Consider the following 16478-nt stretch of genomic DNA (forward strand, 5'->3'; position numbering starts at 1 on the left):
TAAAGGATGGGTTCCGAATTCTTTGAAATTATGTGGAAAAAAAATTGAAGACTGCAATGTTGACTATGACAAGAACATGGAAGCTAATATTTTTGAGGAATGATTTGAAAACACATTGATTCCATATTTGGATTCGAATAGTGTAATAGTTCTTGACAACGCTGTCATTCGTGATGGCTCATCAAAGTACCAGTTCTATTCAATTATTTTCTACTGAACGAAATACCGTGAAATCCAATTGTTTTTACCTTTTTAATTTTTGGTATTAGCATAGCCAGCCACGTGTTACTTAGAATGAAGTGTAAATTAAGAGTAAAAAATACAGTGAAATTATTCCTGCATAATTTGTGCTTCATTGTTCAAAACTCCTTAATGAAAATATATACATGTGAGTATTATCACATAGTCATAAAAGTTAATTAATATATCTATGAGAAAATGGTACAAAGCTCCCCAAACTTTCCCAATAATCGTACAATTTTTTTTTCATTACTTTTATTTAACCTCTATTAAAAATTATTTTGCACTTCTCATTTGAATGTGCTATAATCACCGGAAATATTCTTGAAGCAACCATTTAATTGGGAAGTTTAGAGGAAAAGTGGTCCTGTTGCCAAGTATTTCAATGATACCGTCAGATTCTACCACACCCTTTAGAAGGCTACAGTTTCCAATTCGTTTAGCTTTTGCCATGTCCCAAGGCCAAACAATGTTCATTTGTGGTTTAGATTTGGAAAATCGATGTTTTTCTCATGGGCAACTATATGTTGCATTTTCACTTGTAGGGAAACCGTCGAATCTATTTGTGTTAGCTAAAGACAGATTATCCAAAAATATTGTGCACCGATTAGTGCTAAATCAAATTGAAATTAGAAGTATTTATAATTCAAAATAATGAATGTTATTGTTAAAAATTTAAGACTATCTGACATGCCTACCTCATTCATAAGTTTAAGTGTCACATGTTATTTACTAACAACTTTGCAATATACTAATTTGTTACAAAATTGAATAGAAATGATAATTAATTTTGAACTTTATTCTTTTGTATTGATTTTCGCTTAATATCAACTGTACGAAAATCTTAATCAATCGTGTTCAAAGGCCTTTCCCTTCAAATCCCAATCCAGTGGATTTTTATACCAGCTTTAACGTTTCCGTCTTCGTTCGTAAATAATAATTTCATTGTACTAAGGGGTTACGATTGTAGAAAATCTGTCATGGATGTCGCCATATTTTTTTTTACAAATGGCATCTATGTAAAAAAGCATGGTGGTCCCCGTGACTGATGTTCTCCTCTTAATAAGTCTACTACAATGTAATATAAGAAAAACCTCAGCCACAGCAACGCGTCTGCTAGTTGAATATAAATCACTGGCAAAATGTGTCTCTTATCGGTAGTAAAATGGTTGTTTTGTCGATTGCTATGCATTTTACATAAGAACTGAATTTTTAATTAATTCACACAATAACTCAACACTCTGTATGTGTATCTTTATGAATTGTAGGCAAGTTTGTATAACACCAAAAGGATTTTTTTTCATTTGTTCATTATTTTTACAATAAGTATTTTACTAGTATAGCTAAATGAACAGAACGTAGAACTCACCTTTATTGTTCCAAGAATTTGGATCCATCCTGTCATTATTTTTGTTATTTTTACGATGACGCGAATTCACTCTTATCAGTTTCATACGTTTCATTTTTATCTTTTCACAATCATGTTCCCGAATTGAGTAGGCAGAATTCAACTAAAAATATGGATATTACACATCTCATAAAGATAAACAGAGTCTATATTCGTTACTTGTTTTGACGTCCCTCTCCTGTTACCCACACCCACTATGCGTATTAAGAAGGAAGTTAGGCAGAGATCCATTTGTTATATTTATAATCTGACGGGAGATCATTATCACAACATTTGAAAAACTTCCTGTAGCTTTCAAACAATATCATTTTATTTACCAAGTTATCATCTTACGACAATCATTCATGAATATTTTGACAATGGGTGTATCTTTTACAGTCAAAAAATGTTCAATTCCACTCTTTGAAATAAAAGATGAAAGGAACCTTTGGCACAGAATATATCCCAAAAAGGCACTGATCCCAAAAAGGCACTGCTCCCGAAAACAAGAACTCCAACACTCTTCCTCCGTTTTACCAACCAAATTGGCGTCTTCAGGCGTAGTAAACTGAGTTTCATCTCTGAAATGGGTATTTTTTTATATTCAACACACTTTCACTCTCGAACAATATTAGTGATCTAAAGAAATTAAGTTTGTCAGTCTCAGATATACCTACACAGTAGGTTGAATGGACTGACGCCTATCAGAAAACAACTACTCCCCTGGCTAATACCACGAAGGACGTTGGATTATGTCCGACAGGCGTCAGTGCAGGAATCTTCATAAAACAATTCATGCATATGCAATTGGCAATACAGCTGAAAGAGTCGACCTTTATTTTGGAACGGGCACACTTGCAGACCGGTTTCGGGCTCATTAGCCAGTCGTCAGTGCAAGATAGTGGCCATCACCGACCTAAAGTCAATAATATTCCATAATTGAAAATCGGAATTCTTTCAGAGTATTTCATTCCTCTTCCTAGGTTGGAGCGAACAACAAAATGTCACTCCATCTAGTGGACGAGGTACTAACCAACTGCATATCCGAAATTTGCCTGATTCATCTGAATAAGGAAAAAAAAACTTTCTTATTAGTCAGTGGGCTATGCTTGGAGACTGGCAGTGAACAAAGAAGAAATCTAAGGTGTAGGACTTTGTTTCAACTCTTATCAATGGAAAAAATACGAGTATATTTAGATATATTTCTGATATCAAATACCATTGTCCATGACACAATATATCAGGTCTAAACTTTCCTGTCCATAGACTTGTTACGGTCCCCTTGAGTAAAGAAAGATACGATTTCGAGGAAATTTTCATCTGTGATAAAGCTCATAGCAACGAGTATTCTTCAAATATCGTAGGTAAGTTATTCAGGAAACATAAATTCAGGAGTTTTCGTGAATACTCGTCTTTTCAAAAATATGTAGATTCAAGGTTCATTATCCTTCCGTATGAACAAAGATACACTAATGGTTTTGATCTTATTTTTTTGAAGTTGAGCGTGAAAGTAGCCTTCAATCGTCTTACTCTCTCTACCAACTGTTAGAAAACCCAAAAGATAAGCTGTTGAAAAATGAAAAGTCGAGAATATATGATATAATCTGTGAGGACTAAGTTCAGACTGAGGTCAGACTAAGGAAATCATTACAACTCGTATTAAACAACACGCAGCAAATCTAGTGTCGCTCAACGCGTCCTCAAAACTGTCTAAAATTGTTAGGATCGATACATGACTTTCGAATGCTTTCGAAAGTCTGGTGAATGCTTTCGAAAGTCTGGAAATAACAAAATATGGCATGATAACTATGAACTATGAACTCTCACTCCAAACAACCGATGGTATACCTTTTCATTAACCACTCTCTCCAAATTCGCAAGAAATTTTCTCGTGAAATTGAATCCAAAACACAGACCAACAAAAAAAATGTGTTTGAAAACTTTGTTCACTTCACTAGGTGATTTTTATAGATTTTTGTGTGCTGAATCCAAATCCCTGCTTCTCACTAACATCTCCCAAATTTTCCGCGAAGTGATCAAGTTGACTGTTCAAGAAGGGGACTTTAAGGCTCATCAAACATCCTAGTTTCTGGAAATTCTTTAACATGTTAGCTACAATAGTACGATATTCTGGGTCTTTTGCATTTCCTAAGAATTTTGTAACAACTCGCTTGAATGATACCCATGCTTCTTCCTTATATATGGTCATTGTGGTTTCGAAGTTTACGTCGAACATCATTTTCCGAATATCGGGTCCTACAAAAACGCCTTCTTTATGTTTAGCCTCTGAAAGGTTTGGAAATTTCTGACAGAAATACTTGAAACAAGGTCCATCTTTAGGTAATGCCTTTACAAACTGTTTCATGAGGCATAACTCTATATGTAGAGGTGGTAAGAAAGTGTTTCTAGGATCTACAAGGTTTTTGCGGAGTTATTTCTGCACCAATGAGCTCAAAGGGAGCAAAACTATAATGAGCTCATTTTCATCTTTAAACGTTGAAGCCTCGTATCGCTCAAAAAGATACGAGAGTGGAGGGTCATGCTGGAGTTGTAGCTAGAGTCAAACAAGTGGCTGCCCAAGCAATATTCACGCACTGTTCTTTGCATCGAAAAACGTTGGTAAGCAAAAATTGCCCTGACAGTTTGAAGAAGGTTTTGAGCCAAGCTGTAGAAACAGTGAATTTTACAATCCCGTTTGTTTGCGATATTATGTGATGATATGGGTGGTTTGCACAGACAGTTGTTCCTCACACAGAGGTCAGATAGTTGTCAAGAGGGAAAGTATTGACACGTTTGTTTGAGATGCGCCATAAAGTTTTCGTATTTTTGTCTGACAAAAACTTTGAATTTAAAAAACGGCTTTGCAGATGAACTGTGGTTATGCTCGTTGGCGTCCCACACAGCACTAGATATTCATGGAATATTCCCTGTATATCATAAAACGAACGTATATATTCCAAATATTCATAGAATATTCTTGGAATATGTACATGCCTTTAGAATGTTCATAGAATATGCTTGAATGAATATGGCAGGATTATTCCCGAAAGAATGTGCATAGAATGTCTATAAATGTTTTATTTTCCCTTGAATATTCTAAGAATATTGTCGATCGAATATACCATATGGTATATCCTTAGAATATATCCCCACGGTATATTTTGGAATATTCTATACAATGGAATTTTGAATTATCTTATAATAACGTATTCAAATAATTCAATATTATTAAAAACAAAAATATTTGAAGATCTTAATCGAATGCATAACCTAATGTATATAACCCTGATAGTGTTAACCAGTTTTTGAACTCAACGCGAAGATTCTGGATGAATTGCTCCAACAGTAACTGTTGGAAACGACAAAAAAATTTGAATGGGCCAATAAATGAACCAATTGCATCAATAAATTGGGTAATTCTCATCCTATTTGTCTTTTTGTATTTGAAATTATTTAATTACAAAGCGAAAAATTCTGGAAACAGAGAAATGGGGAAGTGAAGAATTGGAGTAAACGTTTCTCATTGGTCAATTGAAGTGTAGCGCGCGACAGTCGAATAAGCTCTGTGAAAGCGGCTGTCCCTTAATGCATGGTACATTTGCGTTAAATTCGACATTTGATTCAACATGGCGGTTGACGTGGCAGGTTCGTGTGTGTAATGCATGGTGTGTTGGTGTTATTATCAAAGTATAATTCTGTCACGTTCAGTGTACCATTTATAATTTGGGGTTGTCCAATTTGCAGTACAGCGAATAGTTTGATTTTGGATCTTCAAACAGGAGAGTTGCATATATTCAGTCTTCAAGAAAAGTAAGTAAAATGCAATAGTATCGATAATAAAGTCATGGTGATTGACCTACTATACCTCATTTTAGGTTCGAGGAGAGTTGGTGTGTGGGATTTGTTGGTTTGACTAAGTACATGTTTGAACTAGAGTGATTTCAGTTGTGTATCTTCAATAGAGAAAAGTAAGTTAATGACACATTCTTTTGTATCATTTGTTTTCATAATTTTTATCACTCGTTTTCAAGATAGTATCAATTTGCCCAAAAGGAAACAGAGTGGTACCTAGTACAGGCAGGTGCGCCAAGGAACTGAAAACGTAATGAGTACTTTTTAACAAGACAATGAAAGTTGCTCTCCAAGTAATAAAATGTTGTAAATGTTCATGAGCAACCTATGCGAAAAATATCTATTTGATTTTTATTCCAGTTTTATTGTGCCACTTTCAAATAGTGATAATGAACGGTAATGTACATTTTGTTCCAGGTATTACTATTGAAACACTGGCTGATGCATTGTTGGACAAATATAAGGAAAACTATTCTGGTGAGCAAAGTTTGGATAACTTTAAGTAAGTGAAATTCATTGAAGAACCCATCATACCACTCATTTTGAATACTTCATTTGTGGGTTTATTTTTTTAAGTGAGAAACCTAACCTAACCTATTTCTTGATGTAATACACTTTTTCTTTTTCAATAAAATGATATATTTATTATTTTTTAATTAGTGCTGATGAATTCACAGAGTTGTTGTTTTAGTATATTTTTTAGTATACATTTGTTTGAGAGTAGGAACATCCTAATTTGAATACATTTCTAATATTTGTAATATGACAGTATTCAGGAATATTTTATTCAGTGAATAAATATTTTGAATTAGATTTTTTGATTTTTAATATTGGTTGAAACGTCAAATATTTCAGTGTATATTGTTTTTAAAATATATTTGTTTATGAATATTATGCGTTTTATTACTTGTGTGAATTTTGTATCAAAATGCAATATATACATGCCTAATAGCGGTTACTCGTCACATTCTTGGAATATTCCAAATATTCCTAGAATGTTCATAAAATATATTTAAAGAATATTCTATGGTGTTTCTCTTTTGTATATTCCTACAATAAACTAAGAATATCCTGAATATTTTATGAATATTCCTGGGGTTATATTCCTGGAACATTCTTAATAGAATATACCTTAGATATTCTAAGAATATTATAAGATATTCCAAGAATATTCCCAAGGAATATTCTTAAAATATATCAAAGGTTCGCCAGGAGCACTTCCAGGGAATATTCTCCAGAAGATATATATATCCATGGCATATTCATAGCATAATACAATATCCTTAAATGTATATTCATGAAATATACCTGGAATATCTATTGCTATGTGGGGTATTTGACAGAGATATTTGCAAAGCTTAATAAGCTCAAGCAAACCCTGCAAGGATATTATAACACACCTTCTCGGAATCATGATGAAGTAAGTGTTATGAAAAAGAAACTGAATCAAGCAGCAACAGAAGCAGAACTGAAAAAGGTATCGTTTCCAACGCTCGAGAATTTCGTCGAAGAGAATGACCTCAAACTGAGTCCTGCACTTCTGATATGACATCAAAACACACTGTCTTGGTACGTGATTCAAAGCTACAACATATATTTTCCTGAAGACTTCAGTAAATATTCCTGGATCCAAAACCCGTTTGCTGATTTAGAAATGGCACCAGAAAACTTTACTGCGACAGAAAAGGAACAGTTTTATAAAGTAAATTGTGACTCAAAACTACAGCAAAAGTTTTCAAAAGACGTGCGGACTACGCATAAATAGCTGACAAAGCAGAAAAGTTTATATTTCCATTCACAACTTCCTACTTGTGTACCTGAAAAACAAGTATCGGAATAGACTTATTAGTGTGAAAAATGATCTCCGTTTAAGATTGAGCAAAATTAAGCCAGACATTGCCAAGTTGGCTTCTAATCATCAAGCTCAGCCTTCTCATTGAATTATTGCGTTATATTTTTGTTTTATTTTTCTTACAGTATAATTTTTTTATATTTATGAATTGATAAAGTATCATAACACTACACATAATTTTATTTTTCATACTCATCGTTGGAAAATAGGTTAGTTAGGTTAGCAAAATAATAAATATTGTACATATTCCATCCATAATTACCTCCATGAGACTAAGTGGTACACAAAATAATTTTGACTTGTAAAGTGGTACGTCAAGAAAAAAGGTTGGTTAACACTGATGTAGACCAACGGTCGGCAACAGGCGGACCGCGGTTCGTTTACGGAACGCCAAAAGTCGAACATCAGACCGCCAAATATTGTAATGTGTTATATACCAAGTATAAAAATTAATACGTAGATAAGGTATACTATACCTTTATTAGTTGAAGTAATTTTTTTAATTCGCATAGAATTCAACTAAGTATGTACTTATTTTATTTCAAGTTGCCTAGTCAACCTGTTTTACAATTACCTAAAACTGATATGGTTTTATTAGTTTCCTATCTACCCTGTGTGTATGAATATTACTAGAGTTTTTTCCCAACACCAAATCGTTATTTTTACACCTCGACACGTGTTTCGATCACCAAGTAATCATCTTCAAGAGGAAGATAAAACTGTGTGTATGTTTGTTTGTGCGCACTTGCCATTATTTTGTTTTGTTGAAACAAGCGCGAGTTAGTATCAAAATCGGGGGTGCGGGCGTGTTGGCGGGGGAAGCAGACTGTCAGTTGAAGCGCAAACCGCGGAGCAACCATTCATTTGTTTCGTGACTTTTCACGTTTTCATAATACTTTCGTACCTATGCTAATATGGATTCTAAAAAGCGTGAAGTGAACAGTGAAAATAGGAAATTTCTGGTAGAATGGAATGAACAATATTGTTTTACGTTGCCTAATAGGCCTCAAGCGGTTTCAATGTGCCTTCTATGCAATAAAACCGTCGCTATTGTTAAGAGTAGTAATTTGAAGCCACACTAGGAAACAACTCATCAGCAATTTCACAAAAACTTTCCGCTTGGCAGTAAGGCAGTAAGTAAAGAAAAACTTCATGCATTCTCACAAAAAAAAGCACAAACTTACTATAGTAAAACCAATAATGATTGAGAGTAAAGCCCGTTGTCATATCTAAATTTTACGTTACCAGTTTATAGCAGAATCAAAATATAGTAAGCAGTAGAGTAGTAGGTTGTGGAAAATTATAGATAATACACAATACTAGTACGATTAAAAGGTATTATTTATGACCAAAAATCAGTAATGAGCTTATAATGAGTAATACTTATACATTTCCTGATTACTGATCAGTTAAAATTCATTATTTTCTGTATAGTGTTAGATATTTATTACAACTATTGGCAACGCTGTACGCAACGATATTTCTGTCTTTGTCACTTTACCGTAACTTCCATCTCATCGTTGCAGTCCTCACTAATGTACTTGCAGCCATGAGCGTATCATTGTTTTGTGAATTATACAGCGTGAATTGTACGTTTTACAGTTAAGTTAGTCAGCAATCGACGTGTTGTGATAACAATTGGTGAAAATAATAGTGCTAATAAGTGTTTAAGCGTTACATAATTATATTTCTACACCGTTCTCAAACTACTCAAAAAATGGGAGACATGGTCGGGCCTTCCACGTCGAAAAAGGTAAAACGGTCGGAGTCTCGGTCAGTAAGAGAAAAACAAATTGTACTGCGAGTATTTCACTGTCTTGAAAGAGATCATCAGCCACCAAAAAATGACTTTGTGCATATGTGCTGTAATTCTAAGTGTGTACCTCCGAATAACCAACCGGGCATTTCTACATCATTAAGTTCCACAATTACAAAAGATAAATTAGTTGATATGTGCTCTGATTATACCGGTGTACCAAAATCATCGATTTACAAAATACTAAGAGAAGCAGAAATTCATGGGGACGTACAAACGCCAAAAACTAGTAGCGGACGAAAAAAAAATCACAGTTGATGAAGAAGCCAAAACCAGTATACGCAGAACTATTCACAGTTTCTTTTTCAGAAATGAGCTGCCCACACTACAAATAGTTCTGGAGGCACTTAGCGATCATGAATTGGTCCCAAAAATGGGTAAAGAAACTTTTAGGAAACTTGTACACGAAATGAAATTTACCTACGGAAAAGTTGACAGGAAAAGCATTCTCATTGAACGTCAAGAAATAATAACATGGAGAAGAAACTATCTAAGAAAAATTGACGAATTTCGGAAGCTCAAAAAAAATTGTACTTCATGGACGAGACATGGGTTAACCAAGGACATACGGTCAAAAAAGTATGGCAGGATGGTAATATAACAAGTGCACGACAAGCCTTTATTGAAGGTTTGTCAGTTGGGTTAAAACAGCCATCTGGAAAAGGTAGTCGTCTGATAGTTACGCATATAGGAAGCGACAGTGGATTTTTACCAAATGGTGAATCAATATTTAAATCTAAGAAAACAGGCGACTATCATGAAGAGATGAATGCGGAGGTGTTTGAAAAATGGTTTGAAGGCATCATTCAACTTGTGGAACCTGGGTCTGTCATCGTCATGGACAATGCCCCATACCATAGTCGACATTTAGAACCATTACCGAAACAATCATGGAAAAAAGCAGCAATTCAAGAATGGTTAATTAATAAGAACATCCAATATAACAAAGATAGTTTAAAGGCAGAACTACTTCAGCTAACAAAATTACACATAGAAAAATATAAAAAATTCGCAGTGGATGAAATGGCGTTCAAGTCGTGGAATTACAGTTTTAAGGTTACCACCATACCACTGCGAATTAAACCCAATAGAATTAATCTGGGCGCAAGTAAAAGGATATGTGGCACGAGAAAACAGAACATTTAAATTATTGGACGTGCAACATCACCTACAAGAAGCTATTCGAACTGTTTCTGCAGAAGACTGAAAGAAATGCATGCAGCATGTTTTAAAAGAGGAGCAAAAAATGTGGGACGTAGACAACCGTATTGAACACAATATTGAACCAATCATAATTCACTTTGATGATAGCGGTAGCAACAGTGACGAATCTGAGGTTGAAGATTAGACGAAAATTTGTACATTTACATTTATATTATATTCCTTTATCAATTTGTAATTTGTATTTTCTAGTACCCCTGACGATGAGTTTAAGTTACTCGAAAGCTTGAGAATAGTTATAAAGAGTTCACTTATCAATTGCTGCAACCCAATAGTGAAAAAAAGTTATATATATATATATATATATATATATATATATATATATATATATATATATTTGTTTTTTATTAATATTGTTAAATTTATTTGGTACCTACTATAATTACCACGATTATTACTCCGTTTTCATAAGGCCCACCTAATGACTACAACGATTAGGTAAATTACGATATTGCAAAGTTTTAATGAAATAAATAAAAAATGTGTATGAATATTTTAACTAATTGTACTAAAAATTTTTCTTTCATTCTTAACCCTCTCAAAAATTAATGAGCACGCCCCCGATTTGCTGTCAACTGGGCTTACTTCTACTCTCAATCATTATTGGTTTTAGTATAGTTCGTTGCATAAGCGAGCAATAAAAATCCACAGATGCAGCGCTACCTGTGTTCTGGACGCTTAATAAACAGCAGAAACAATATTCTGATTCTGAGATGGTGAAAAAATGTATGTTAGAAGTAGTCACGAATTAAATGATTGGAACGAGAAAATAACTTTTTAAAAAGAATTTATTTTACAAACTAGAGACAACTGTCTCTTACGAGAGCTACAAACAGAATGATAATTAATATAATGTTAACTGGATGCTAACTGCATGTCGAGATAAGGGATTCCTGGAATATCTCTTACTCAGCTGAATCTCCGTGTGAATGGCCGTGTCGTGGGAACTATGACCACGTAACTCACGGCACTTTTTGAACAAAAAAAATGTCGTTGCGTTTCGAAGTATTCCATTATCAGTGAGAAGTAATACACGAAAAACGGAAGTTTTTGCTGTTGATATTAAAAACACTCTTCTTGAACTTCTGTAAAAGGCATCTTGGTATGTCATAGCACTTGATGAATCATTGTTACGGTTTCATTTTGTCATTTGTTCTGTTTTGAGGTCGACGACTATCTAAATCTGAAATGAATACTTCCATGGAGGTTTTGAGATATTTTAATACCTCGTCATTCGTTTAGTTCTCATTCACTGATAAACAACTATACAAGGATATATTCGAACGCATTAATTATATTCGAACACATATTCGAAGCCCATAAGGATTATGTGCTCTGAGGGAACGGTGAATTTACGATTTTGGTTCCATGAATGTCTTGCTGCCGGGATTCAAAATTTTTTGTGGTACTTTTGGTAGCCATTTTACTAATTTTGGAATTTATGTCCAAACTTCTCGATTTTTGGGATTAACAAAGTAATATCATATTTTATAAGAATAGGAAATTGTTTTATTCTTAGCATTTGGATGCTGGTAAAACATTCAACTCACTTGTTGGATTCAATTTCTTATGCAGCACAGAATTTTACTGATTTGAATCTTGGCTTCTTGGGGCAAAAGTAAACCTATAGGTCACACGACACCAGAAGGTGAGTTGGTATTCAACAACGAGACAACTCATATATTCAGAGAATGAGCCTGATCATTCTGTCCAGACGTATCGTCCTGGACATCACTTCCAGTGAACCGTTTCCATCTAATATGAATTGTTTCATTTTAGGGCTTCTTTTATCTGAATACCATTTCCTCGTGTTAGTATTGCTGTGAGGCTAGATATCCTTGCATGAATGCTTAATACAGTAGTAGCAGTAGTAATTAGTTACCCGCTGTTAAGCGGGTATCTAATATCTTGATACCATTTCCTCGTTTTAGTATTGCTGTAAGACTAAATACCCTTGCATGAGCCGAGCTGTTGAGTCGATCACAATTGTTGTACCGACAGAACACTGCAGATCTAAGTTTGGAACTCTAAGACCATTTTAGTTCTTCAAGCCACCTCGAGGGAGAGACACACAGATGAGCTTGGCTATCAAGATAGGGACAAAGAACTTATCAGTGACTAGATTTTTGATGCTTGATTAATTATCTCAACAAAGATTTATGTTTCTCAAACCTCCCCAAAAAGGAAACAAATATTAGTGTAGGGTATATGCTTTTATGCCTATGATTCATTCCATCAACCTACTGTAAGCTGGCGATATAGCTATATCTAAGGAAAGGTATAACTTCAGAACAGCAACGTCTCAAGTATTGAAGAGACATCCTCAATTCCTTCCTTGGGGAGCCTGGGTTCATTACAGTCCCCTTAGAATTGAAATATTTGTGCTATAGGTGTAATATAATTTATATCTTATGAACATTTTGGTATTGTTTACAATTAGATAAGTAATATCTTCTCACATTTGACATTTTGTGGCCTCAGGAGCTCAAGGCTTCCTGCCAGTATTGTAGGGGGAGTCCTATAAAAACGGTTGGTAAAATTTATGAACTGACAGATAAATCGGGGGATTTGTTGAGAATTTTAAAACCAACTGAGAAAGGTGTAGATGTTGGAGAAAGGAATTATAAATATGTTAACTGGATTCGAGTTTGATTCAATTGGTTACCGTTTAGAGTAAATTTCCCGTTTTTGTTGTGTATGCTGCATAAGCTCCAGGGTTGATAAAGCGGGTGGCGCTCTACCCTCCATCTTACCCACGCCCTTCTTCACTGTTTAAAAGCTGGCGGCCTAATCCCTAGCAGCCACCCTCACGCCAAGTTGTGGAACAACGAGGAATCGTTTACAAATTGACTTAATTAGTCAACGATAAATACAAGGCGTGACATCATGTGACATTGTTGATGATGAACAAATGTCAATTTTCGTAAGATTTCTTGATATTGAGTATCATATTTTCAGGGAAGAGTTGTTAGCAATATTGCCGTTGAAAGTTTACACTCGAGGAGAAAGTTTTGTCAAGATCATTGATGAATTTATTACTGAATCTAACATTAGTTGAGAAAAAATGGTGTCGCTTTCAACTGACGGCAGCAGCAGCAATGATTGGCAAAGAAAAAGGTGTAGTAAAGAGAATCAGGGATAAAAACTCAGGGGCTATTATCGTATTAGTGCATAATTCAACAGGCAGCCCTTTGTGGAAAACTTAGTACTACACTGAAAGAAATGATGGAAAGCTTGGTCGAGTTGATTGATTTTATGAGATCTTATTCTGCTCTTCAGCACCGACATTTCAAGGATTTTCTTTCTAACAGCGTATTCTGACTTACTGCAACACGACAAAATATTCGTTAGCAAGTTATTGAAAGTTTCTGGCTGATAAAAGAAGAAGTAACCTGCTTCTTGCAAAATTTAGATAGGGAGGGAGCCAGAAAGCACAAAAAAGATATTTTGAAATATTCAAATGCGCTCAACACATAATCACAAGGAAATGCAAAATTAATATGTAGGTAATCTGATACAAAACGTATCCGCTTTATGTCGCAAGCTGGATATCTTTGAAAAAGAATTGAAAACAAGAATGTATTCATATTTCGACAATTCTTTGATATAAAAAGCTATCTCCGTTTCTCAAATCATCATTTGAAGTTGATGTAGCGGCAGAATGGACAGATGTGGCTGCCAAAGGCATCACCTCAGATAGAGATAATTGATTTGCAGATGTGTCTTTGCACATATATAAAACGGTATCCATTGAAGACTTTTGGATCAAACATGTTCCAGAAAATATGAAAATTGCAAGAAACTAGCTATAAATTTAGCCACTATGTTTGGCTCGACAAGATGTATGTGAAACATCTTTCTCAAAGAATTATTTTTTGAAAAACAAATATCGTTTGAGATTAACGGACGCCCACCTTGAAGACATAATTTGACTTTGGTGTTCCGCTCGAGAACCAAATTATAAAAAACTGGATCAAGACCGTCAGTGTAATTTCTCACATTTATTTTAGGTCTTGTGTTTTATAATTCAGAATTTGATTTGAAATCAAAATAATACATAGTACAACAACTTTTATCAGTTGTTTTTTTCTGGACCTCGTCAAAATTTCACCACAGTTACCGGGCCTCAAATAAAACAACTTGCCGACTCCTGATGTACACTCTACATCATTCCTTCAATATAAACCATTACAAAACTGAAATTTTTTTGTCACAAGCGCATCGACTGACTTTTGTATACATTTTTCTTGGTATGAAATTAGATGTTCTAAACTAAAATTTCATGAATGGAACATATAATTCACTAGAAAAATTGAAGCATCCGTTAAAAAAGAAAATATTCTTGGAACACATACTATCAGTTTCATCAGAACAATTGCTAACAATATATCTTGTGAAGCTTCGTCTGTTACATTCTACTGAAATTCCTGATGAATAAATAAATTTCGCAAGTGAATCGTCATCTGGTTTATTTTTTCATGGTCGAAAGGAACACACTATGTATATAAAACAAAATATGCTGGTATTGATAAATATATTGCCTCAAACTTTTTCCAAGAATGTCACTTTTGAAACGATTTATAGAAAGCGCTGTACTTCCTGTAAAATATCTGGTAAAAAATGTTATCTTATCAAACAGTTTGTGCTATAATAAAAATGTAGACTACATGTTATAAACTGATTGAGGGTTTAGTATTCTCACACTTTCATATCGAAATCATTTAAACAATGATAGCACCAAAAATGAAGAACTTGATTATACGAGATTTATAAGGACGAAATAACTGTTTATGCTTGAGAAAGCTATTGTATAGCGAAACACGTGTCGCGGTTTTTGTAAAACCCTTTATAGTGAAAATCATACAATAAACTGTATTAATTAGTTTTTTCATATGGATTTCCATCAGGTATCGGTCAGTTCTATTCAATTCATTCATTAGGACCATTATTATTGATATGCGTTAGGAATAACACGTTACGAGGTAAGACCTTGTTAATCCTTAGCTCGCACAAGTTTTGACTTCTGAGGGTTGTCGTTCGTAGGGGTGCGACAGCTGGTTAATGGAAGAACAGAACAGAAACAGATTTAACAAATCGAACTTTTCATTTGTTTGGCAAAATGAAGGTGTCAAATTAATTTTGAAAGTGATACTTATTTCTCAATGGCTCATTCAATTATTAGTTGTTTTCGAAAAGTGTGTCACCGGTACATTTTGAAAAACTAATTAATACGATTTTTATAAAACCCTTTATAGTGAAAAATCATACAATAAACTATATTAATTAGTTTTTAAATATGAATTTCCATCATGTATCGACCAGTAATATTCAATTATGGTACAGTTCAATATTTTCATACGATATTTCACTTACCTCTGAAATATAATGTCTTTTCTGTGGTTTCTTGGCAACTTAACTATCTGATGAATAAATATCGAACATTTGTGAATTGCATTCTGAAGATATGATGAAATTTACAGAAATTCAAGCAAATAGCTATGATAATAGTCCGGTAAAATTAAACCAAAAATAAGAGTACAGCTACCTGAATTCCCACCAAGCTGAAAATCAGTAAGATTGTTTAAAATATGATCAAAAATAAAATTTGAAAATTTGTCATCTTTCCCTGAATGGAAAAAATTCAATTCAAGGTCAAAGCTAAAAAAATTAGTTTTTCGCGATTTTCAGCAAAACGGTAAGTTTTATCATGTAAATATTCCAAACAAAAATTGTAGATCATGCTATGACCTAAAAAAAAATGTATCAATACTTTTTCCCTACGAGCCACCGCCGTTTTCGAAATATAACGATTCAAAAAGTTGTGAAAATTGTAATCGTCATAAGGTTCGTTCCAACCAGCGTCAGATACAGTTTCTGACAGTCAGGATTGTGCGCAGTAATGTGATTGCGTTCCAACGTGAGTTTCCAACCATAAGTAAACTATCAGTTTTCTGTTCCATCCAAGATTCAAACCTGTTCGAAATCTATCAGAATGGTTTGAGGATTATCTTCCAACCATTAATCTGACGCATGCGTATTCCGTATTACTGTTTCTGTTGTATGTTCATGCAACTTGCAAACAACATAACCTGCAAAAATTGTAATAAAAT

The 16478-nt window shown here is 34.1% G+C and overlaps 1 protein-coding gene and 1 long non-coding RNA gene across 9 annotated transcripts in view; one reads left to right on the forward strand and one right to left on the reverse strand.

Moving 5' to 3' along the window:
* Positions 1–16478, reverse strand: part of LOC111507475 (peptidoglycan-recognition protein SC2) — a 203167-nt gene that overhangs the window by 143660 nt on the left and 43029 nt on the right. Inside the window, exons 1-2 of one of the 8 annotated variants that reach the window (XM_074186719.1) lie at positions 1808–2405; positions 1610–1751 (exon numbers count right to left, since the gene is read on the reverse strand). The exons of the other annotated variants lie outside the window; for them this stretch is intronic. Of the exons in view, the coding sequence (XP_074042820.1) occupies positions 1610–1751; positions 1808–1879 (214 nt within the window). The 5' untranslated portion in view covers positions 1880–2405. Of the gene's footprint in view, positions 1–1609; positions 1752–1807; positions 2406–16478 lie in introns of those variants that run through there. 8 annotated transcript variants of the gene reach the window in all.
* On the forward strand, positions 4784–6148 carry LOC141487580 (uncharacterized). Its single transcript, XR_012468452.1, has 3 exons — positions 4784–5437; positions 5503–5595; positions 5897–6148. It is a non-coding gene; the product is annotated as an uncharacterized lncRNA (long non-coding RNA).

The sequence above is a fragment of the Leptinotarsa decemlineata genome, unplaced genomic scaffold (genome assembly GCF_025532065.1).
Source record: "Leptinotarsa decemlineata unplaced genomic scaffold, Ldec_3_MD MMD2_P_RNA_scaffold_4, whole genome shotgun sequence".
Taxonomy (NCBI): domain Eukaryota; kingdom Metazoa; phylum Arthropoda; class Insecta; order Coleoptera; family Chrysomelidae; genus Leptinotarsa; species Leptinotarsa decemlineata.